The sequence below is a fragment of the Netta rufina genome (genome assembly GCF_964035555.1).
Source record: "Netta rufina genome assembly, chromosome: 2".
Taxonomy (NCBI): Eukaryota; Metazoa; Chordata; class Aves; order Anseriformes; family Anatidae; genus Netta; species Netta rufina.
The window spans coordinates 9,278,476-9,304,085 of record NC_140124.1 but is presented as its reverse complement, the minus strand read 5'-3'; the positions used below and the strand labels follow the sequence as shown (position 1 = coordinate 9,304,085).

The window sequence follows — 25,610 nt, the reverse complement described above, 5'->3', positions numbered from 1 at the left end:
ATCTATTCTAAAGGCAAATGCCATAAAAATATGTATAAAATGGCAGAATCCTTCACTCTTGACAGCTTATCCGAGACTTTGATGTGCAGTCAGTCATTCCAGAAAAGCATTTGCATGCATCAAGACCTTGGCACTTTGAATTTAGAAACTGCTTATTGAGCTTTAATGACCTATGTTAGGATAGCACTACTTTCACAAATGGACTTGTGTGTAACAAGTAAAAATCTTCAAGAAATTTAGTGCATTTTCTAATTAAAGAAGTGTGCCTCTTTCAACATAATGAATAAAACAGATACTACCTTGTGATCTTAGTAGGTATTCTGGATTCTACGAAGCTGCTGCTATATGGAGGTGTGGAAGAATGGGAAGGGAGAATGGGTTTGGCAAACCCCTGGATGTGAATACTTCTTACCTTTTTGGCAGTTGCTCTCAACAGCTAGTGAGAGGAAATGCTCTGCAGCTGTCATGACTTTCTGAAAGATTTTTGAGCGTTTAGTTAGGATCTTCCTGATGAGATTTGTTTGGAGAGTTAGTACTTCTGGAATTCTTTCAGGGGAAAAAAAAGACATTGTTTCCACAACAAGCTCTCTCGCCAAGGAAATTCGTGAGAGACTTGTACTTGGTCTCTGAAAACACCATGAGATTCCCATCAAAACACCATCAGATCCCACTCAAAGAAATGGAAAGCAATAACCCCACATTCTTTGGCAATTATTCTGTGGAAGTACATTATGTTAATGGCTATGTGTTTATTTTGAGTGTATGCATACTTCTTAAAAACTTGAAACACCTGGTTTATTTATTCTTGGGTTGAAAAATAGATTTTGAGTTACCTTATGGAAAAGCTGGTAGACTTGAAAGATTAAAGAAAGCTGACTCTAAAATGATTTCAAATGTAGGAATAACACCCAGACATGTATAGAAAAGTGAATAAAGAATAGATGAAGAACATACTCTTGATTTGATCTCTGAGCTAAATGTTGAAAAGATTTAAAATTGTTGGGATATACAACAACAGATCTTCTCTTCCCCTACCTCCCACTCAAAACAAAAAGCAAACAAAAAACAAAGCCAGGAGCAGTGGAGATTGAGTAAGAAGTAACTGAGTGAAATGAGTGGTCATTCCTGTTCTGGGTATGCTTTCTTTGTGTGTGTGGTTTTCTTGTGTATTTCTTTTTGTTTTAAATAACAAAACCCTATGAAAACACCCCATCCCCAATATTAATACTGAAAATAAATAATAATAAAAAAAAAACAAACTATTTAGGGATTTACAGTAGTAGGTAATATGGACTTGAAGACTTTACTGTAGCGTGTCTGCTCTCTGAAGCTTCAGATAGCCAGAGTGACAGTTTGTAGCAGCAGCTGTAGTAGGAAGTCTGAAAGCTTGCTTGCCATAGAGCCCTTTGGAAGATATTTTAAATACGCGGATTAAAACTGCTTGAAATAAAGTGAAATAACTTCGTAGTTAACTTGAATGAAAAGAGCTTAAGACTAGTAAAAAAAAAAATAATCATTTGTATAAGGCACCTCTTTTAAAATACTGATGGTAATATATGTATTTGGTTTAGTAATCCTGAATTTTAATGGTGTTCCTATATATGTATGTTTAGCCTGAGGATATAAGACTACCTACTGAATATAACCTTCTATACTTTTGTTTTTTTAATTTTTTTCAGATGAGCAAGAGGATGAAGATGCCATAGTTAACAGAATATCGTATGTATAGCTCTTTAAGAACTTTCTTTCCTGAATATGTGGTTATGACAGGAATCTTGTGTGCTTTCAAACTAGACAACAATCCCTGTAAAATGTGATGGCAAATTGAACGTGCCGTCAGAGGGCAGAGGAAAAAACTTGGATTGTGAAAGGCATGTTGAGAGAAGGCAGTTTGGGCTAGGGATTCTTCCACCTGTGGCTTTATCCTGGTAGTCACTAAGTTGGTCAGAAAGTCCTGAGGACCTGATGCTAAGGGTAGAATCCAGACTGGCACCTAAGGTAAGGTGTCTAAATGCAGGTGTTAGGTGAAGTAAGTCCCACCACAGTAGTCAGTGGCAGTCTTGTCAAGGGAGTCAGTGGATCCTGGAGAGCAACTTAGCTCACCATAAAGTAGACATCTGCATTTGATCATCTGAACAGGGCTTAAAAAAGAATAGTGAATGGAAGTCAAACACTTGCCAGACCTGCCGGTCTGCCAGAGACTCTGTCCTCTTCCTGTTCCTTTATAAAACTAGGTATTAATCTTTCCTATTTAAATATCCCTGAAGATTTACAGAACATCTGTGAGCTGTTGCTGCCCTCTCAGTTTTGTGATTTGCTAAAACATGTGGACTTGCTACTTCCTGCAACACTCTCAGCTCTTCTGTGGTGGTACTGGCATACTGTTGGAAGGAGAGCTCACTGCATGTTTTATTGCTTTGTCTTGTACCCTGGGAAAGTGCCGAGTACATTGCAAGCTGATCACTTTTAGTCGTGCATTTGTGGCAAGCTTGAAAGATGCACAAAGATATAAATCTTACATGCTTTGCCCACTAGTGTCTGATACTTTTTATGGATTTAAAAATACTCATTTGCCACAAGGTCTACCTCAGGTCAAGAGAGAAAAAAATACATGCTTTAATGAAGCTCTCATCTCTGTAATAGAGAGGAGGTTCTCATCTGGTTTTCAGACTGCAGCAGATTAAGGCTCTTCTAGATTGAATGATTCTCATAGCAGCTGTGGTCTTAGCCTGGCTTTGAATTTTTCAACATTCAAAGAGTAAAACTTGTCTGGTTAACTGTTACCCCCTGAATCTATTTTCTAGCTTAGCTTTAAAATACAACAAATACCAATTGTAAATAGTGTTTTTCATAAGACCATGGTGTAAGTCAAGACAAGATTAGCACTTCAGAATAATATCCTTTCACTGAAAGTGTTATAAATTGCTTCCTGTTTTTTCAGCCTAAGCTTTTTTGTCCCTGAAGTGGGCATGTTATTTTTCAAACAGCAGTAACTGTCAAACATCTACAGATAGATGTTTCTTTGCAAAGCATAATTGTCAGGACTTAAAAGAGGTGGGTGGGGGAGAAAACCAAGCCAAACTCCCATAGCACCTTAAAAGACAGTGTGTTAGGTTTTGCAATTTTGGCTTAGACTACTTAAACATCTTTAAGTAAAAGAAAAATATCTCAGAAACCAACAACAAAAGCATATAGTATCTTTTTCTGAAAGGACATTAGTCATACTGATTTTCTTTATTGTGTGAATGAAAATTAGATTTGTAGAGACTGTTATAGAAAAGTAAGATTTCTGTGAGCAGCTTGTTGATGCTTCTGTCATAGGAGCAATCTCTAAGTTTATTTTTCTTGTTATACAGTTTTGAAAATTATTTCTTATTTTGTTCTTGCATTGGATTAATTCTATGAGAATGTTTTCAACTTTGCTTTTTGAAGAACACAGTTCTTTTTTATGCCACAAGATGGCATTTTGTATAAATTGTATGTGATCTAAAGAGAATAGACATAAACATTTTACATAATTCTGATGATTTCTCAGTACTAACTTCAGTTATCAAAAACCCTAAGCTGTGAGATATTCAATATGTACTCGGTGAAAGAAAAGCAATAGTTTTTTTTCAATTTGGTGTTAAAATATTTGCGTAATTATACCCACTTTATAGGCATTAAAAAGCTGGTCTGCTTTTTAAAAAAAATGTAGTAAGAATTTAGAAATTGAAAAATATTTCTAAGTGTGTATGGGGGTAATGAAAAGTAAAATATGAATCATCAAAAGATACTGCATAAATTGCAATAATCTTATAACATTGAATGTACACAATTCTAAAGACTGTAATTGTGGTAGTTATTAAAAAGCAGTTATTTTTACTGGATTCTGTAAGCTACTTGGGATTTGAATTTTCTTTTTTAATGTGAAATACTATGGAAATCACAGGGCTACCTTCAGACAATGTTTTAATAGGTAGGCTAACTACTTTATTTAACCCTGTTCAGAGCATGTTGTTGTTGGTAACAGTGGTACATTTCTTTAAATTTCAGGCTGTTCTTGAGCACCTTCACTCTAGCAGTTTCAGCTGGTGCAGTCCTGCTTCTACCTTTCTCAATAATCAGCAATGAGATCCTGCTTTCTTTTCCACAAAACTACTATATTCAGTGGCTAAATGGCTCACTAATTCATGGTTAGTACTCAGCATAATGTAATTAAAATTGATGTCATTATACATTTACAGATCTGTTCTTATTTTTAAACTAATAACCCCATTTTCCTTTAAAATGCTGAATGAGTTGTTGATATGTTATTGGTTAGTTGCTTTTTGCTGCTGGGTGATGATGCATTCTTAAAATCTGTCTTCACTGTTCTGTTATTTATTAAAGAAATATGAAGACTTGGAATTGAACCAAATTCATTGTTTTGAGAATTGATGTAGAATAAGAGCTACCAGAAGCTAACTAACTTGAAAATGCACTGTTGAAACTCCTGTCTTATGTGTAAATGCAAGATTCATAAGCCTGTTTGCTTACAATGATAAGTTTGTTCTTTAAATACAAAATTTGTTTCAAGAAACTTGCTATCTATGAGCAGTTAGGTTGAATTTAACTATCTAATCCCAACTTTCTGTAAGCATGGAAAATTGTAGAACATGTTTTGAACATAATAAAGTCGCAACAGAAATACATGATGTTTTCCTTGAAATAGTTCAAGACAAGTGTAACTTCTGCAAATATACTTTCAGGAATGATGCCTTGATGCCCGGCAGAGTGAGTTTTGTATGCTTTTCAAGACTGGTTATCATGCTTCAGAGTATGTGAACATGTGTAACGGGTACTAATATTTGAAAGTTTTTTTTTCCACCCTGTGTGTCTGAGGGGACATAACTCTGAAAACAGGATGTTCGTCAGTAGTTTTTGCTAACAAGACAGCTAACTCAGGAATTTCTAGAACCTAATTTGCAGTTTTCCTTTAATAAGACTAAAGAAATTTACAACAGGTTAAATGCAGGTAGGTAAAGCCAGGAAATAAAGCATATCGATGATCGTATTTCTGAAACTAGTTGAGTATTTTCTATGTTATCTGGACAGTAAAAGGTTTCTTAAATTAACAAATAAGGAGGAGCTGCTTATAGGTATGCTGGTCTATGGCAACCCTGATTGTGGTGACTGAGTAGTTTAAGACGCAAGGAAGAAAAATAGGAGAACGAAGACGTATTTTAAGACTGTTATGTTGAGGAGCTGCATGTGTAGGATATCATTGGAGAATGCCCTGAAGCCAGAGGAACCCAGGAAAGATGCTTATTTTCAGGGATGCACTCTTTAAAGCCCTCTAACAGTCTACCTCAGTGTGCAAGACAATGAGCAAGAGTGGTGTGGTAGGAGGCTGGGGAGGCTGGCATGGCTTAATGGGAAACTCCTGAGTTTTGGAAAAAAACAGGAGGTTCATGGCCAGTAGAAGTAGGGATGAACTGCTTAGGAGGTGCGTAGAAATGGCTTAATAATCTGGGGTGAAATTAGGGAAGCCTGATTCCTGAAGTGGGAAATCAGGAGGTACGGATGGAGTTGAATCCAGTGAGGGGCTCACATAGAGCAAAATCCAGGAAAGCACTCTGCTGCTGTTAACCTGAAGAAGGCTGAGGTACTCGAGATGGTCTTTACCTCAGGCTGTGCTGGCAAAGTCTGCTCTAAGACTTCACAGGTCTGTGCCCCAAGCTGTGAAGTATGGGGGAAAAGAGACCCTGGCTATTGTAGGTAAGGACAGTTAGACAATAAAAGGGAGCAAACCAGTCAGTGGGCTATGTCCCAGGGTGCAAAGGGGTTCTGGAGAAGAGCAAACTCAGGGGGATCTGACTGGGTGTGATGAGAAAATATAGACAGTTTCTTCTCAGGTGCATGCAGTGTGAGGCGAGAAGCAGTGTTTGCAGGACATAAAGCAAAAATTCCTCACGATGAGCATGGTTAAATGCTGGAAAAGGTTGTTCAGAGAGAAAATCCTTGGAAACTTTTTAAACCTTAACTGTCTGAAGCCCTGAGAAGCCTGACTGCACCTGCAGGCTAGCTGGTTTTAAGCAGGAGATCAGGCTCCATGACTTGAAGAGGCTCTTTCTAGTCAGATTAATTTATCATCTATCCTGTCACACATGCTGTGGGTTAACGCTGATTTGGTATGCCTCCTACATGGAGGATGTGGGGAGAAGTTCTAATTTTTCAGAGATTTAGCTGTTCAGGCACATTCTTCACTCCAAAACATGGTAAAAATCTATTTAATGGAAAATAATCCTTACTTCTGTGTCTGAGTTGACTTGGGAGAAACTACAGCATTGCAGAGTGAAAAATCTGTAATAAGCAACTCTGAAATACTCTGTTAAGAGTTGTTACAGTACTTGAGAAAATGTAAGATAGTTGGAAATCTACTGGGAAAAATAGCTTTGACATACAAAGGCTTCTGAGTTTTCCTGTGACTGTCATCTTTTGATTTAATGATAGTCTTCTGGAGGAGAAAATAAATCACTTCATGCCTGCACAGTATAACATACTTTCAGTCCAGTATCAATGGCTAGTATGGTAGGAAGTTCAGCGTTATTGCATTTCCAAGTTTGACCAAAGCTTTCATTAGGGATAGAGATGACTGAACTAAAACAAGATTTTCTGCAGTTGCTGTGAATCTGTCAGAAATTTGAGTAGATTTTTAGCTCTGACCACAGGCTCCTGGTATTGGAACTTGACAAAAAACTATTTCAAAACCTTATCGTGGTAAGGGGCTCCCTCTTGTGGCCGTCATTAGGTTTGCAGAATAGTGTTGCACGGCTGTGTAAAACTAATTTCCATGTAATGGCCCAACTTTGTAAGTTATTTACATTATGGCCCAACTAAGTAAGTCATGAGATACGTGTGCAAGTTCTGAGAGTTGATAGAGCTATCACAAACACTCAAATTCAGAAAATGTTCATATCTCCATAATTGTCTAGCATAGACTTTATAGCTTGTGTTGTGTTTTGTTTCCCATCAGATGGGGAAAAAAAAAAATATGTATTGCATTGGAATGCTTGTGTTAATTTATCAGTTGCAGATATAGTCTGTGATACTTGATTGTGATATTAATTTTTTATACTGTGGTTTGCTGCATTGGTTTTGGCACGTAGAAAAATGGAAAGTATATTCCTTTAACTTCTGAAACTAGGCAGAAGGCCCGTAGCTAAATAGCTAGATCCAGTATAAATAACCTTACCTAATGTGTGTTGAACTAAACCCAGAGCTACTTCTGACAGCTGGATGTGCATTTGTGCTGTTGTTAAAGACAGCCACCAGGTGGAGGTAAAATGTAATGAAACTGCCATGAATAAGAAAAGAAAAATTGCTGAGGCTCTGATCTGTTTGCCAGAGACTGAGGGGTTTTTAATTTTTGTTTTATTAACTTATTTTATGGACATTTTTATAGTTTTTGTAGGTCACTACAAATGCATGTAAAAAGACCCCCCAAACAAACAAACAAATAAAATGACTAGATTTCTTAAAGCTTTTGTGTATGTTAAAATCTGCAAGTGTCTTACACAGTTTTATGATGCAATTGGTGGAGTAAGAAATAATAATTTTTTGGGGTTGTATTTAAATTTGATTTGAGTTATCAAATTAAGATTAAAAATATGGTAGGGGAAGAATGCCCTCTATGTTCTTAAGTCAGTGAAATGGATGGGTAGGAAAAGAAAAGGGAACCTATTGATATTAAGGGCTATTACATTATTATTATGATTATTATAAAATTAATATATTGTCTACTAAATCTACTAAATTCTCTTTACTCTGAGGAAAGTGAGTGCATCATCAGCACCGCAGCTGTCCTTACCTCTCATAATGTCATGTGTACATTGTAGTGCTGTAATCTAATATTCTGTAAACGTGGTTCCTATCAGCTGCTAATGTGTACATTTTGGATTTCAACTTAAACATCAGCCCAGATGTGCACCACCTTCCCATCCTTTAAAATGCTCTGTATGTACAACTTGCATCTCTTAAAACTGTTCTGTACATACATGTGTGATACAATGGCTGAAATTTGGACAAATGGGTGTTCAGCTTTGTGTTGGATAACTGAATGTGCTGTTTTCAGTCAGAGAAAGCTACTGAAATAAAATACACAACCCTGGAGGGGAAAAAAAAAAAATAAATATATATATATATACACACACACACGCACACAATAATAAGCACTCTGAGTGCATGTGTATATCTCTGATAAGGGCTGCTGCTGACATTCTTCCTGATGCTATGTGTTAATGTTTCTTCAGTGGTAACAGGAGCTTCCTGACAGCAAATTCTAAAGGAAAAATCCCCCTCTTTGTTAGCTCAAGTTTAGCCACCTTGAGGCAGTCTGTTTTCTTTAGCATTTTGGTGTTGTATTTTGTGCATCTTTTGGAATGTTGTTTTATTGTCTGTTGCTTAGCAGATACCCCCCATTTTCTCCTTGAAATTCAAATGAGGGGGGAAAAATGTACGTGATGGAAGTCTTTTAAGGAGGAGGCAGATGAAGATAACTGATAACCATTTCACATTTGGAACTAAATGCAGGAGTTTCTGTCAATAATGAATTCCCCAGACATGCAGTAAATGCCTCCTTCTTTCCCTATGCTTTCCAAATGGAGCAATTTTTAGAAAGAAAGCAAACCTGAGAAGGATTTTTATTTATTTATTTATCGTGGGGGATGTTCTTTTTGGGATTTCAGGTGATATGTAGTCCTGTAGGACTGGAAATACCTGTGTTTTGGGGAGGGTGAGGGACTGAGCCTCTTTTTTTCAACTATGAGTTGTTTTTTCAGGCTGCAGTACATATAACACTAGTTAAGCCTGTTAGCTCTGCTAGTAGTAAGTTACAGATAAGTTATTGCTTTTACAAATTAAAAACATGGCATCCTACAAATGTTTGATAGGATGACGATAGGGACATGTATCAGAAACGGGCTGTTTAGAAGGTGTCTGGCTCAGAAAATCCCAATAAAACAGTTACCCTTAACGGAGATCAGTTATCACTTCAGGTTGTTTTCCAAACCTTATCCCTTCCTGCAGATGTCACATGTGTCTTACAGATGTCCTAGTTTTAGTCAGTCATAGGTTTTCCTTCTAAATCACAGAATGGCTGAAGTTTGAAGGGACCTCTGGAAACCGTCTGCTGTTCCCCCCTGCTCCACGCAGAGTCTGCTGGAGGAGGCTGCTCAGGGCAGCCTCCAGTCGGATTTGGAGTATACCAAAGAACAGAAGTTATAAAACCTGTCTGGGCAACCTGTTGCAGTGTTTGACAAGTCACAGTGAAAAAGTGTTTTTTCTTTTTTTTTTTTCTTTTTTTCTTGTGTTTTAAGTTGGTTTTCCTGTTTTTCATTTGTGCTCACTGCCTCATTTCCTTTCACTGGACACCCCTGCAAAGAGTCAGACTCTGTCACCCCCTTTGCATCAGATATTTACATGCATTAATAAAATCACCTCTTCTTTATGAAGATGCTCCAGTCCTTTAATTATGTTGCACCCCTTTGCTGGACTCATTCCAGTGTGTTTGTGTCCCTCCTGTATAGGGGAGCCCACAGCTGGATGCAGCACTCCATATGAGCACACAGTGAGCAGAGGGAGGATCTCCTCCCTTGGAGTGCTGGCAATGCTGCTTCTAAAGCAGCTGAGAATGCTGTTGGCTTCCTTTGTTGCAAGGGCTCCTGTTCAACTTGGTATCTAACAGGATCTCTAAGGCATTTTCTACAAAGCTACTGTTGGGCCAGTTGGTCATCAGTGTGCTCTCTGCCTGGTTGCCCACCTACAGAGGTCCATCTGAAAGACAGCCCCCTGCTCCTCCCCGTTTTGTATCATCGGCAGACTTGCTGAGGATGCACTCTTTCCCACTGTCTGTGTTGTTAATGAAGATAATTGTTAACTTACTGTAACCACTGGTGACTGGCTTCCAGCCTGACTTTGTGCTGCTGATCACAACCCTTTGAGCCCAGAAGCTCAGGCAATTTTAGTCCAATGCACTCTCCACTGAGCCCATATTTCATTAATTATGGGAATATCTGGGAGATGAATTTGAAAGTGTTATACTGGAATTGTGATAAACGTCATCTACTGCTCTCCAATTGACTACTGAGCCACTCAGCTCACTGTGAAATGCTGCTGTTAATCTTTACTGTATCTTCTAATTTGGAGGTGGTGATGATGGTTTTTGTATTGTTGATGTTAAAACCATGATTTGCCTAAGATTCTCTAGAGTAAAATATGGGAGGTAATGAATAGATAGAAATGAATTTTGTGAGATCCACTGTTGATAAAATGCTTTTCTCCTGAAAATGTTAAGCACGTAAATACTCTTGAGTGGGATATCATGGGAGTAGTCTACCAGAGTTTGCAATCTCTCTTCCGAGGTTTCAGATAGCTGCTGCTGTTGAAGTTGATATCCAGTTCTGACAGTAGTTTATTATGCAGAGAAAGGAGTGCTTTTTTTGGTGGTGACCTGGAGGTAACTATGTATGTGTGTGTATCCATAAAACTGACTTTGTAGTACTAATGTATGCTTCGTTGTTACACATAAAGAAGGAAACTGTGACATTAACTTTTTTTTTTTTTTTAATTGAGAAACTTACCATGTGCACTTTATTGTTTATTGCAGGTTTGTGGAATCTTGCTTCTCTTTTTTCCAATTTATGTTTGTTTGTGTTGATGCCCTTTGCCTTTTTCTTCCTGGAATCGGAAGGATTCGCTGGCTTAAAAAAGGTAGGAAAAAACTGTTAAATGCATATGGAGTGATTACAGTACATATTCCATTTTCAGTCCTCAATTCTGATGGAACAAATTACAGATTTGGGAGGACTATGCTGGGATGTATATGCTTATGTTCAAGATAGCACATTTGTATATGCACAAGCAGGTGAAGTGAGTATACAATACATGGCATGTACAATGGCATCAAGAAAGTGGGTTACCTTGTGTTTTAAAATGTTTTAATCTTTTTTTTTTTTTTTTTTTTTGAGGAAAAGGATTTTTGGGGGATGTTAAAACAAAAGAAGGTTCAATACATATACTGGTAATAAAGCAACAAAGAAATACAAGCTTATTAATAGAAAGGGTGACTTGATAATAGATGACCCAAGGACAACTTAAAAAAAAAAAAATAAAACAACTTGGATTTGTGAGTTATAAAGGTCTATTTTATAATATAAATAAAGTTCTCCTTAGAATAGAACAGAAGAAACTTTCAAAGATCATCTAGTCCAGCTGCCTGATTGTCAGTATTAACAGTATGTGAAGAAATTTTTTTATTATTCTCTACCCGTTTAGGATAATTTAGTTAGATATGTGAAAGTTGGGAGGGCTGACTATTTCAGTGAACCATGGAACTGGGGAAAGCAATTTCTGAATAATATGATAATTCTATTATATTATCTGAACTAAAGAAATGTAACAAAAAATACTGTAATGGGAGGCATGGCAAATTCAATTTTAAGTTGTAAATATCAAATAACTGAAGTCAATTGTCTGGGGATCAGTTGTAGCATGCTTTCATTAATCTTTATCATCCAAATGATTACACTTTTTGTTTCTAATGATGCTATACAAGAAAATTCCCCACCCTTTGGATGACAGTTATTAGAAAGCAAAGGATATTGGAAAGTGGCCTAAAACTAGGAGAAAGAAATCTGATGAGGGTGGATACAAAAGACTGAGTCACTAATGGATCATATATAACATAAATCAGCAAGGTGATGATTACGGTGGGGGTAGAAAACATAAGTTTTGGTTGTATTGACAAGAAGGTGTCATGGAGATGAAGTTGCCATATTTGTTCTTCGTGGAATTGGGAAAGCCTCCAATGAAGTACTACATCCAGTTCGGGATTTTAAGGTTCAAGTAGACCCTTGAGAGAACAGGAGGAGAAAGCAAAGAAAGAAGATACTTAGAAAGCATAGCATGGGGAAAATCTCAAAGTTTCAGAGAAAAGAATGTGAAGAAATAGGGGTTTTACTCCTCCATTGAAGCTATTGGTAGATTACATAGACTGAGCAAGATAGCTGTGTCAGGAGGGACCTGTGGGGTCAAGCAGGATGGTGTGTACGTACTTGTTTGATAGCCTGGTCTGAGCTCACTGATGCAGCTGCAGCGTTATGTTTTACTGACTGCACTGGATGTATCCAAGTTACTTCAGTATGACCACACTAATGAGTTCAACATCAAAGGAGTCTGATCATGGGCTAACTCTGCTTATCCCACATGGCTGGAAAACATTCTGTTTTCCTCTCCTTCCTTTGCTTCAGGTATCCATAGGGCTGAGAACACTTTCAGCAACTCAGTTTGACCTTTTAGTTTCCAGGTGGAGGCTATTCCATTTGGCTTTTGTCTCTAAGTGTCTAGTTAGAGCTAATGTGTAAATTAGCTGACTTTAGTGGGATTTGTCTTCTGCAGTCCAATCAAAACCATGGATTTTTTTTCTTTAAGGTACTGTGTATGGTACTGCCAGTGTGTCCCCTTGACTTGTAAATTTGTCTACAATAAATGCATTATGCAACTCAGCTGCGCTAAACTTGGACTTTACCTGAAACTTTAAGTTATGCTCTAACTATCAAGCATATGAATGGGATGTATTGGTAGCCAGTGTCAAGAGAATTTGGGTCACTATTGCATGTTTACACTTGGAACCATTTATAAATCTAGATGAGATAAAAACCATGATCTGTCTGCAGATGTCAAGAAAGGTCTTCTGTTATATTTTGGCACTTTGGTTATCTTTCTCCGCAGACAAGATTTTGAAATGATGATTACCGTGTAGAATTCTGGTACTTTAAGAAACTACTTTGTTTATGATTGTACTTAAATTATTTTTTAAAAAATGTCATCATATTTTGTCATTCATCACATCAGACTAATGGGCCAGGGTTATAAAAAAAAAAAAAGTCATTCAAATGCTATTACTGTTAATTGGCAAAATCAGATTTTAGTGATCTCAATTTAAAGAAATATTTCATACATTTGGCAAAACTTGCAGCAGTTAAGAGAAGAACGATCATATTGTAAATGTGAAGATCTTGACTAAAGACGTTTAGCACAGGATATGGAGTCTTTAATCTTTCAGTTGGGAGCTGGGCATATGGAGTAGGGAAAGCAGTTGATTTTTTAGATACCTGTTTGGGTAAAAATTGGATGAAAAGACTGTTCCACGGGAAGCTTCTATGCAGGCCATCTCAAATTTGTCATTGAATTACTTTTGTTATAATGAATAAATAGGTCATTTGGGATTTAGGCGTGCGGTCAGGACATCCATTTGAAGGTTTTTGTATAAGAACTACTTGTTGGATTTTAATAGAAGCTCTGAAAAAATAAGAAGTTCAGTTCTGAAATTGAATCATCTTTTTCATTTTTTATTGGATTTCTTTGTTCAGCTTAAGTCGTGACAGTGATGTTTGTCATTATCACATAGGGGCCCAATCCCCAAAGTTTTCATCTGAGTGTTTATCACAGATTATGCTAAAAGTTGATTTTTACCTACTTATCATGTGAACTTGTTGCAAGCTTTATTCAGATAGCTCATAGGTTAGCATTTTCAGTTTTGTGTACCTTTTCTTTCCATATTATTTTCTGGATGTATCGCCCCCCCCCTTAACTGTTTAAGTTTCATGAATCTGAATGGGTTTGATTAACTATCTTCCAATTTACCATGGCTTTTTTTTTTTTTTCTTGGTTGCTAGTATACTTACTAAATGGCACATGGCCCCTCTTACAGACTCTTTGACTTCCCTAGGGCAACAGTTTAAAACAACCAAGCACTTGGGTATTGCACAGAGGGGAGAAATACGGAAATTAGGCACTCACCGTGGACGGATGCAATGTTGTACTGGAAATCAAACTGATTTTCTGCCTAGTTTTTAATTAAAACCACTGTGGTAATTCAAAAAGGGCATTTTGGGCCTAAGGGGGGTTGCCCATGCCCTTTTAAAGAGCTTAAGTGCTTGCTATAGTTTATTTCCATCCTTGCATGTGCAGGCTTCTGTTAACTGGAGTAGTGTATGTATGGGTGTATGTATATCTGTATATATCTGTACCCATCGTGTGTAACTTTGTGCACATGTGGATACTTACATGGACGTGTGAATCAGCTTTTTCAAGATTATTGAAGTAGTCAGAGATCGTTTCAATATATTAAGCCTTAGCCAATGCTGTTGACTAAACTATTGGGATAGCTTGAAGTAACTTTAATGTCCTGTACCAGTCTTAAAAACATCTTGATGTCCTTCTAAATTCTTCTTGTCTTCCTTTGTAGAGTCTGTGTCAAGTTATTTCTTGTTTAGAGCCTCTTCCAGTTCTTTGCCGTCGACCTTCACAAATTCTGTAGTACAGCTATGAAACAAAGGTGTCAGCTGTGTTTCTTAATGTCAGAACTAACCTCATCCCTTATTATTCTGAAATTGTGGTATTTGTAGTGGAGGCTCTGTAGTTTATGGTGCTGGTGTTTCCATGGGTGATAAGACTGCACAGAAACTACATGTATGCTGCTGGGTGAAGGAGGCGAGCCTTTTTGAGGAGGTAATTGCTGTACCTTTTCTTGACCTTTAAAATATGCTTTCTCTTGATGTAACTTCAACTGAAATTTGTATTTGTTTGAAGTTGACAAAGATAAAGATGTTTAGGAGTAATTTCCTTGTAAGAAAGTACAAATAGTGCCATTTACCACCGTGAGAAACTGGTATAACTAGATATTGTGTGATCAGGAGTGTAGAGTTTTAAAAAGGCTTTATGAAGCATTTTACCTTAATACTGATCTTTGAACTTGAAGTCATGGCATAAAGTTTAACATGAGCGACAGCAACATCCTGACCAATTATCCAAATTATCCAGACATCCCAAAATGTTCAGAACACAGCACACAGAGTCTGTGGATTAAGAGGTTAACTCCTGGAACATCAAAAGAAGTGCATGATAATAAAAACAAATAGTACAAAAATTTGAGGTAACTTCCTTGCTTAATTAATTAGGTAGACCAGGTGGAAGCGAAGAGGCCAGAGCTGGTGCTCAGAACGTCTATAAAGCTGAGCAACATGACAGCACAATGGAGGAGGAACAAAGATTTTTTTAATATACTTCTATCCTGTGTCACAGTTTGAAATTGTCCTGGTTTATGTCCCTTTTGGCAAACTTACATAAAAGTGACCCTGTACTGTATTTTATGACCAGATGACTTTTTTCCCAGTGGCTAATTTGTATCAGACCCCCATCTTAAAGAGACACAGAAATGAGTAGGAAGTCCAAGCCGGTTTGTCTCAATGAGCTTTCATTGCATGCTTTCATTATTTTTGCTCGTTTTTGCCACTGATCATCCATAAATTGTTGGAAATGAGTGATTAAGGAAGTGCTGCTTAGTGTTAGTGGCACATGCACATTCTTGGTATGTTTTTTGTGGGTGAGAGGAAATCGCGTACTGCACAAACAAAAAGGAAAACTCCTGCTGGGAACCTTTCAAGGAAATTTAACTTGCATAATGTTTTGATCTTGGTGTTTATTACAGAAAATAAGAGTAATATTTCACCAGCTATTGTTATGTGTCAGCCAGTCTCTCCATCTGCTTGCCTTCCCTTGATATCTCTTCCCGAATTCTAGTTGAGTTTATTTTTAATAAAAACCACCACTTAAACGTAGCAATTTATTCATACGGTTAAGGCAGGTGAGATGGGCCAGAGCTCAGAACAGTTTACTGCGTAGTGCTTGCTACTGTATAAAACTTGGCTGTCGTGACTGCCAAGTCCTGCCTGTGTTAGCAGTTGCAGCTTAGCCCTTGCGAGTAAAACCTGGTACAAGGCTTCTGCCCCAAATACTGAAATACGGAGATTTCTGCTCTTAAACACTTCCTTCCTCTTTTTCTCTGGAGCACTACTTTTAAGAAGGTGCGTTGTAAATAAAATTATTTATTGTGGGAGGGAGTGAAATGTTGGAGCTCTGCAAAAGCACAGTTACAAACATTTTTAGAGAAACAGCTTTATTTTTACTGTAAAGATAGGCTGTCATTTGCTGAGTAGCCATCGTATGTACATCTTCCATCTCCAGTGTTGGAGTTGATAGATACATTTGTCTTTGCAATTGAAAAACATATTTTCCTAGGTATGTTAATGAGACTAAATAGAAAGACGGAACTCTGGTTAAATTTCAAATATATCATGTTGCAGTGCGTAGCATTTTCAAGCTTTGGGAATGTAAACCTCAATAAATGTAGATAAGTAAGGCTGCTTCTTCCCTTTTTTGGTGGATGTGGAAATTCTAATTTCCATGTTTTTCTACTTAAAAAATAGACTATCATGTTGTGCTCTACATTTTGTTAAACCAGAATCCTACAGATACCTACAGCAAAAGTAGGGAGTATATTTTTTTTTTTGCCATGTGATGAAACCAATAGAAGAAATCTGTTCACAGGTACTTTTGAACTATTTAGAAACTGCTTTGCTGATCTCAACAAGTATTTCATGGAAAGCAATTGTCCCTATAATATAATCCTGGGAAAGGTTGCTTGGAAAACCTTTCTAATATGAGATTGCCTTGAATTAAACAGTTGATTTTCTGCATTTATCCTGCTTTTTTTTCTGTGAAAGCAATCTGGAGAACGCAGGAGACTTGAACCTTGTTTGGAAACAGCATTTGACTTCATGTTTTATGCTTGCTTGTACCTCCAGTGGCAATAGCCATGGGCCACTGTGGGTAATGGCTCACCAAATAGTCTTGAGGTACCCTGTTGACAGCGTATGTTTATTTGGTATTAGCTCTTATTTATTTGTCTATAAAATCATTCAGCATGAACTGAAACTTTAGTGCTCTGATCTCTATGAAATGTTTACTAGTATGTAACTGAATTATTGTACCTTATATTGCAGCCCATTTGCTCATTCCATTAGTAATACCAGAGACAAAAGTTGTTTAATCAGTCACATCAAAGGCAGCTGTTTGGTTTTGTATTTTTGACATAAGCTAACATCTTAAGTTCAGATATGAAGTCTAGTTCTTTAAAGCAGAGTCATTTAAAATGACACCACTTAATATTTATTAGACATTTTTTGTTGTTGTTTAGAAGCAAATGCTGATTATTTTGTGGTTCTGATCTGGCAAGTAGCTCGATCAGGGCTTCTCCTCCCTTATAAAAGTATACTTAGCTGACAGTCATACAAACTCGTAACATAATCTGTAAGATGCAAGCTGGATAGTGAAGGAGTATATTTGATAGTAAATTTTGCCTTGAAAATAATAGAGTTGAAATCTTCATATGCTTGCTGCTTTCATTGAGGTCTCAGAAACAACTTGTGCACACCTGAACTTGGTGCTCTTATAATTTGTGATGTAAAGGCTAGTTTAGGCACATCTAATACTGCATGTGAGAAGAACTTGAGATATCTGGGAGTGATAGAAGAAGTCTGCTCTACTTGGTAGCATGCCACATTGACAGGTGTCTACAGTGGGTTTTCTGAAAACATGCTAAAATCACAGTTTTATACCACCAGGTCCTTTATTTGCAGTTCTGCAGAGGAAAAAAGAATTTCTTATCTTAAACATGTATTTCATGAAATTACTCTGAAAAGAGTTATGTGAGTGCATGGGCTGCTGTTGGGAAGCTGTGATTGGAGTATGTAACTATACTGGGAATTAGTGGGAGAGGAGAACAGCTTTGTGTATAAAAGTAAAGCAGGGATCTCTTCTGTCCTTTCAGAATGAGTGTAACTAAGGCAAACTAAAGATGGTAAGAACTCCCTACAGGTCGAGAAGAAGTTGGGAATGTTTGTTATACTCATTTTTGTATTTCAAAACCTAGACTTCCACATGTGTAATTTAGCGTAGTGTCTGTATTTAGACACTTAAGAACAAAGTACAAGACAGCATTTCTGTACAAGACAGCAACTTCGAGGTGAATAACATGCATTCTTTGGCTATTGAGGAAGAATGGCTTAGTGTGGACTTGTTTTTGTACATATATAAAACATTTCATGTGGTTTTATAAAACATCTTGCTTAACTCCACTGGGGACTTTATGAGCAAAATCCGACCTTTTTATGCTACCACAAGGAGATCTATGGTTTGCTGAATATATATAACAGTTCTATATCTGAGGACAGCTGAGGGGGGAAATAAGTGGATATTGGTTGTTGCACACATTGGATCAAGATGTGATGAGATGTGATCTGTGCTCCGTTTCATTGAAGTAGTTAAATGTCAGTTGGTTGCTTCCATAAATTAAAATGTACTTCTTTTAAAGATGCCTGAAAGCAAGTTACAGAAAATAAGGCAACAGGAGATAAACTAAAGGTGTAGTTTATTCAGTGTAGCTTATCTGCAGTACCTGCCTCATTGTGACTTCATAGCTGAGCAACGGTTCTGCCTTTCTGCTGTTGTTTATGGGGTTAAGATTATAATTTACTTTTTTGAACAGTTCTTCAAAGTTGATAGAAGAGCAAAACGTCAGGTTAATGTATGGCCTTGCAACATTTTCATGTGTTTCAGTTACAAAAATCTATACAATAACAGAATGAAACAAAGCCTGTTAGTAATATTGGGATAAAAATACTGTGCAAGGAAAATCCCAAACAAGCTTAGTGTTATTTCAAAAGGCGGATTTCTGACCATTACTTTGCTAGCATACTGTAAGAAATTGTATTAGGTGACTCCTGCATGAGTAGGTAGTCATCTGTGAAACTAATTAGGCTCTAGAAGCTAGCACTGGAGCATTAGTTATTCCACCTCGCCTGAGCCAGGAACAAAAAGCATTGCTGAACTCCTGTGCTTTCCCCACTCCTACATCGTTCTGAACTTGTGCAGTTCAGCTGCTACAAAGTTCTGCTGTATTTAGCATGCTCATATTTTGTGGAATTTCCATAATTCTTTGCTAAAAGCTTTAACAGGTAGCTGCAGCCCTCCAAATGGAGTAAACTGTGAATCTTTGTTGCTGTCTTAGTGAATGCATCTATTATGTTTTTTTTTTTTTTTTTTTTTTTTACAGTTATATATATTTTTTTGAGCTTATTCTAATTTACAGAGTTCTGTATGAGTAAAAACACTAAGCTAAGTACTTGTTTGTAAAGCATACAGGTGGTAGAGCTACCAATACTGTGCTGGGAGCTCTTCATTTTAGACTGATGTGAATTGAAGCTGGAGGTTCTAGAAATGTAGTCCTATGGGAGTTATATCTTTTGTTACTGGACTTTTTGTGCAGCAAAGCATTAACTTGGAATTGAAATCTTTTGAAATGATTGAGACATTGTAGATGCTCTTTTTAAGGCATAAATGAATAATTGTTTTTTGTTTTTTTCATGGAAACATTGTTAATACCTTCTGTAGACTCTTTTGTTTGTGGTACTGATAGCTGCATATCTAAAAATCATGAGATAGATTTCTTGTTAGTTTTTGTAAATTCTCAGTTTATAATAAAATTCGTATAATTATTTCATTTAAATAGAAACTTGTGTTGTTCTCTGAGACTGAAGGGAGAAAGTATTTAAATGCAAGGTGCCTAAAATGACTGATCCAGGGGAGCTAGAAGTCGCTTCTTTCAGTTGATGGAAAAAGGCAGGTGTCTAAGCATTAAGCGTGTCTGAGTTAAAGGCTTGAAGAAGGCAATGAGTTCGTCTCTCATCCCTGACCACTTTCATGTTTCTATTTGTTTTGGTGCAGCTTTTTTTGAACAGTTTCCCAGTTTATTAAAAGGAATTTGTAGCAGTCTGGTGCTCTCTTCCTCATCTTATTTACCCATGCCATGGATAGCAGAGATTGACACCAAAAAAACTCAAGATTTTTCTTTATTTTAGAACTTTAATAGTGATCTGTGTTCTACGTGTCATTTGCTTCTGAGAACAGATCTTTATGGTTTCTTTCCACCAGAAACACTATCAGAAATTCCAAGTCTTTCTTTATACTTTTAAGTTACTTATTTTAATCCTCTGCCAAGCTATAAAGAAGATGGAAAATATCTATTTTTCTTCCTATCGCTCCAGTCTAGCAGGAAAGAATCTTTCTCATCCAAAAGTAAGTGATTGTAGGGAGGCTCACACTGTCAGAAATCCCACAGCTCCCCTGTTGTTGCAGGTGGCTTGGGAAAGTGTAGGAAACTTGGTAGGCGGAGGGAGTGGAGCACCTAAGAGCTAATTAGTGAGGGCTGAGCTAGCTAATGGAACAACAGAGGAAACTTGGGGGGGGGGGAGGAGGAGAAGGGGATAGTGAGGGGATAGCCATAATTTCACTATATGTATCCTTTCACATTTTGCTGCCTTTCTCCCCCAAACAGTTTTATGCTTTTACTATTGTAGCAATAGGAGATGTGCATTTCTCCTTTTTAATAAGAGCTTTGACGTACTCCCCTTTTTGTGTGTGTGTAACAGTTTTTGCATATGAGGGAAGAGCAGGCTGTAACATGTGACAACCATAGGCTGTAATTATTTTCTTCCACCTAGTAGATATTTGCTTTTTCTCTGGTATCCTGTCTAGCTTTTACGAGACTGGTATGTCTTTTAAAATTTTGAAGGACTTTTTTTCCCAGTACATTATTTCTATGTTAAATGTGCAAGAACGATACCTTGATGTGGAAGTCAGGCATGTGCTCTTTCCTTAAGTACTTTGAAACCACGTATTTGAAACAATGACACAGACAACAGATGACTCATGTTGTTATTCTGGAGTTTGTCTTGTCTCGGATAGTTCAATAGATCCCTGGGGGTAAAAAAAAAAAAAAAAAAAAAAGGGGTGAGAGAACAATTTTCCATCCTTGTAGTTAGGATGCAAATCTGCTGGGAGCTCGTATTGGTTCTTAGGCTATTTCAGCAAGTTATTTGCATGCAATCGTGTCAACAGGAAGACTGGATGGGTATGGAACCAGAACATGCGGTAACACAGCGGTTAGGGCCAGAAGGCTTTCTGGGGCCCTGGAGAAGAGGGTGTAGGTGTTTGGCACTCCACGATGTACTGCATGTACTGTATTCTGGAGAGATGTCAGCTCTACCAGTCTACTAAACAGACACCTTCTTGGTGACCCCTTGTTATGCAAGTTTATACCATCATTTCCAATTGGGCACGTGTAGTCCCTGTACTTCTTGCTTCGTGTTTATAGCTGGTACCCAAAGACATCATACTTTCTTTTTCCATCAAGATCCTTTAATTTTCATTTTTTTTTCTCTCCAATTCTGCTGTCTTAATTTCTTGGATTTTGTTCGTTATCCTATATAACTATTCTGTACAGTCAGATGATTTCAGCTACCTCTTTCATTGGATGATAACCATTGAGTGGTAACCGCTGAAATCACTTGGGAAAAGATACTGGCAGAAATTAGCTGGAACTTGCTTGTTTTGTGAATATTAAATTGTAAGGTTTGTAATGAATAGAAAATAAATACAAGCTTTAAAATATACTTGCTGTGTTGTGAGAGAAGTGTGTTCATTTTGGTTTTAAGGTGCCTTCAGGCCAGAAAGTTTCAGTGTAAGGGAAGAAAGTGTGGAGGAGCTATGGTCAGTGCTAGTTAGTCTTTAATTCCTGCATGGGCATCAAAACTTTTTTCCTGTTGCTTGAATCTGTTGCCTGGATGCATTATTTCTTGATCAAAAATGTTTAGTTTGTTCTGTGAGGGTTCTGAGGCATTGGCTGGTTTTGATTCAATAATTTGAGTTAGCTAAATATATCCATACGCTAAATTTAGTTTGTATTTCCTTGATACCTGATGGAGAATGCCTCTTTTTCAATTATAAATAAATTCATTTTTGCACTGTCTTGAATACGTCACAGCAAAGGTTGTTCAAAGTATAGTTTCAAAACGTAGAAATGATTATAGAGTGCTTTAAGGTGAGGTCTCTACTAGTGCTTGCAATCCAGGAGAAGAGGGTATCAGGTGCTAAAAAATAGACTTCAATATATAACATTTCCAATCTGGTACCTTCTGTAATTCTGTTTTTTTTTTTTTTTTTAGTACTTCTGTTTATTTTTTCCAGATGTTAGCATGCATGTTTGTTGCAGTCAGCGTCTCACTAAGCAAATCTTAAGAAAACTGAGACTCCGTTTTGTCACGTGAAAACAATAGGCTTCGTGTGTATTTTAAGTGTGCTGTGATTGCAGAAATGTTTCCCAGGCTTTCCCTATGGCTCAGGGCATAGTGTAAAAAGTAATGTTTACCTACCTTGCGAGAGGTCAAGATATCCAAGCAGAACTGTGTTTAAGTTTTCAGCACCATAGAAACATTGTTAGGACTCTTTGTTCTCGTGTGTAACACGCTGTAATTTGTACTTCGTTGATAATTGCCTTTTTCCTCTGTAAAATTTGCAAACAAATTACAGTGTGGAACCACCCAAAATCCATGTTACGCTATGTATCTGTAAGGTAGTTCCAAAAATGTCCATTTTATAGGAGCTAATAATTTGTTCATCAAAACTACTACAGCCAAGAAGTGTTCCAATGAAGAAAAGCTTTTAGTTGAGGTGGGGCTGCAGTTCTTTGGTTTTACCAGCAGTTTGGGCTTTTATGGAAAGTGAAAATAATGTTTTGGAAGCTCTTCTGCTCATTCATTGGTGTTAAAATGCAAGAACTCTTGGTAAATATTATCTGTACGTACATGTTGAAATCTTTATAAAGCTTAAACTGTTGAAAAAGGTGTTTCTAATCACAACTGGAAGATCAAAAATGAGCAAGGAATGTCTCGTTTGCTATCATTTATGTGATCTTTTCCCAAAATGTAGCAGCTTGTGAGTTGCTGGCATGGGGTTGTACCATCGCTTGGAAGACAAACCAGTGCATTCCCTGGCCATGTGGTGCGTGTTTTATCCTAGCTTTGCAAGAATTACAGTCATCAGAGATGTCCTTTTGAGCTTTTCCAGAATTTTTGTGACTTTTAAGTGAAGAGGGGAGCACTCAGCAGGTTTCTAGCCTATGCCCTATCCCTGTGATTCGTTGTAATAATGAAAGATTCCTGTGCTAATTGCTAGTCAGGCAAAACACCTGAAACCTTTTGGACAGTCACTGTGTAGTGCAAGGTCTTCACTTGTTACTTATGCTAACTTAATGGTGAACTATTTGGATGATATAAATGCAATATCATATCATATAACAATACAAAATAGTTATAAAATTTAAAATGAAAGAAAAAATTCTTGAATCAGCTATCAAGAGATTTCCCTTTTCTTTATTGAAAAGCTGTAAGAAATTATCGTCGAACACACATTCTTTTGTAAAGTAAAACCCAAGCTCTAGGTGTTATGTGTAAACACAATGTAAAACAGATTCTAATGTGTTTCAATTGCATAATCATAATCCCATTTATTACAAATTTATTGGGGAGATTTTTTTCTTAATAATTATACGTTTTGCCTTTTTTGCATGATATCTGTCATCCCTTCAGAACTGTTGTTGCTATTTGTACTTCGCTGGGCTTTTCAGAAGAATTCACTTTTTAGGCCATGTGCTGTTTTTAACACATTTTGGTTATTTATTATCCAGAATGAAGGCAACATGGCAAGATTCTGAAGATGCCTTTCAGAGTTTAAAAAATAAAATGAAAAAAAAAAAAACAACAAACAACATAACACGTAAAATAATTAATCTTCCTTGCTCAAATACAGCATTTCTGGAAACATGAGCCCTTAGGCCCACTGCTACAGGCAGTGTAAGTAGCTCAGGATTAAGCAATCTATAAAAACTTCTGAATGTCTCAACAATTGATTTTTAAAGAAGCCTGAGAGTCAGACATCTTCAAGGCTTTACAAACCGCAAGATCCTTAGAATGTGTTCTTAGGATAGCTTTTATTTGTTGGCATGCCTTGGAAGCTTCAAATGCTTTTTTTGTTCATCTTTTGGTTTTGTTTTTTTACCCCTCGTTAGTGTACACAGAAGATGACAGATATTACTAGGCTTCTGGCAAGTTCCAGGCTGCTGGGATTGATGTTTTGGACATCTTTTCTTTAACAAAATATTTCACTTGGTTAAGTGCATGCTTTAAAGAACTGGATGAATTTTGAAAATGTGCTGTGAGTAAAAGTGTAGGTGAGCTGTTGAGTCTAGACTGAGAAACTTTCTTTGAAGTTGGAAAAAATAAAGGGGTGTGGGGCTAGAGGGTACCATCTGCCAATCTTTTTCCCCCAATTGTCTTAATTCCCCAATTGTCTTAATAAACATCTTAATTGTAGTATCTATCAGATTATAGTAATTAGTTTCTGAAGTTTTTGTTGACCACATTGTTTTCCATCCTGCATCCAAAAAAGATTTTTTGCATCAAGTTGGCCTCTATGATGCCAAGCTTCTGCTTTCCTGACAACAGGGAACCGTGCAGGTAATTTACCTTCAGAAGCCTGTTTGTTTTGCTTTACGGATGATCTGAAACTTGAGGAAATGGCAAGCTTTTTGATGTGTTTTGATTTCCTGTTCAGCAATTATCAAAGATCATCGCGTGCTTGTAGTGGTGGAAGCAGTGACAGTTGATCTTTTGTCAGATACCTTCATGGAAAAAGACTTTTAAAATTGGTCTACCAAAACTAAAGTTACTGGCTAGCAAAATAAATGTCATTTTTGTGGCTTATAGTTCCTAAAGGACAGCGCTAAGTGGATGAGTCCACGTTGGGAACAATGTTCCTCTCATTTTTGGGCCTACACAAGAAATTATGCACAAATTGAAGACTAGAGATAGGTTCTTCTTCCCAACACTTCCAGTGCATTGTTTTAACTCACATTATTGCTGTCTAAGCTAAGAGAAAGAGAGGCCAAGAGAAAGCAAGGGATTTGATCTCAAAATTTGCATGCTAACATAAGTACTGCAGGGTTTCAACGTTGACATAGAACAAGTCTCTGAAACATCTGATGCAAGATATTTGGTTTTGTAGTGTGTACTTTCCCTGTTCTTACCTACTGGTCAGGACCATTAGGAAAGGAAGACCAGATGAAGACTTGGACAACTTCATTTTCCTTCTCTAAAACAATATGCAAAGTTAAAAATACGAACTATTTTTCCATTCTTCTTTCTTGTAATCAGTTTAGCTTCCATGGGAATGTTAAGCGGTGATTGGAAGTGCTCTCCCAGTTCAACAATTGAACTGGAAAAGCCTGAAATCAAAGATGACTGTTGCACCTCCCTCCCTCACCTACCCAGTACTCAGGAGTACGCACACATGTGCGTGCACAGCTTGCTTGCAGGTCTCCTCCTTCCTTTCTGTGATAAAGGTTTCCATGGTTTCCAGTTGCACACCAATGAGAAATCAAAGGACTTCTCCAACTTGTCACTTGCCAACAAAAAGTGACAAATACAGTCACTTTTCTGACATTTACCACTGTATGACTTGAGCTTTTCCTTGCTTAGCTGCAATGTTACTTTGAAGTGGTCCTGCATACCTACATGTACACTACGTTTCCATATTGTACTCATTTGTTAACTCTGCACTCAGGCTACGTCATCATATCTGTCTTGTACATAAACAACAAACATCCTCTTACAAGATGGTCTAAAATCTCCAGTTTTAGATGTGTTTGCTGCTGTTTTTGAAGATGTCAGACTCTGAACCTCATGTTCTGTTTCCCACAAAGAAAAATGGGGAGTAAATAGATTCAAAAAGTGCAGTAAAGTATTCTGTGAAACAGGAGTGGCAATATGTTCTGTGCCACAGAGATGTGCCAT

At 37.2% G+C, this 25,610-nt stretch overlaps 1 protein-coding gene across 1 annotated transcript in view; it reads left to right on the top strand.

Annotated features, from left to right (window-relative positions):
* The window catches only part of LMBR1 (limb development membrane protein 1), a 65,881-nt gene that overhangs the window by 15,570 nt on the left and 24,701 nt on the right, over nucleotides 1–25,610 (top strand). Inside the window, exons 3-5 of the mRNA XM_084281846.1 lie at nucleotides 1,680–1,719; nucleotides 4,036–4,175; nucleotides 10,628–10,731. Coding sequence (XP_084137972.1) covers nucleotides 1,680–1,719; nucleotides 4,036–4,175; nucleotides 10,628–10,731 — 284 coding nt within the window. The remainder of the gene's footprint in view (nucleotides 1–1,679; nucleotides 1,720–4,035; nucleotides 4,176–10,627; nucleotides 10,732–25,610) is intronic.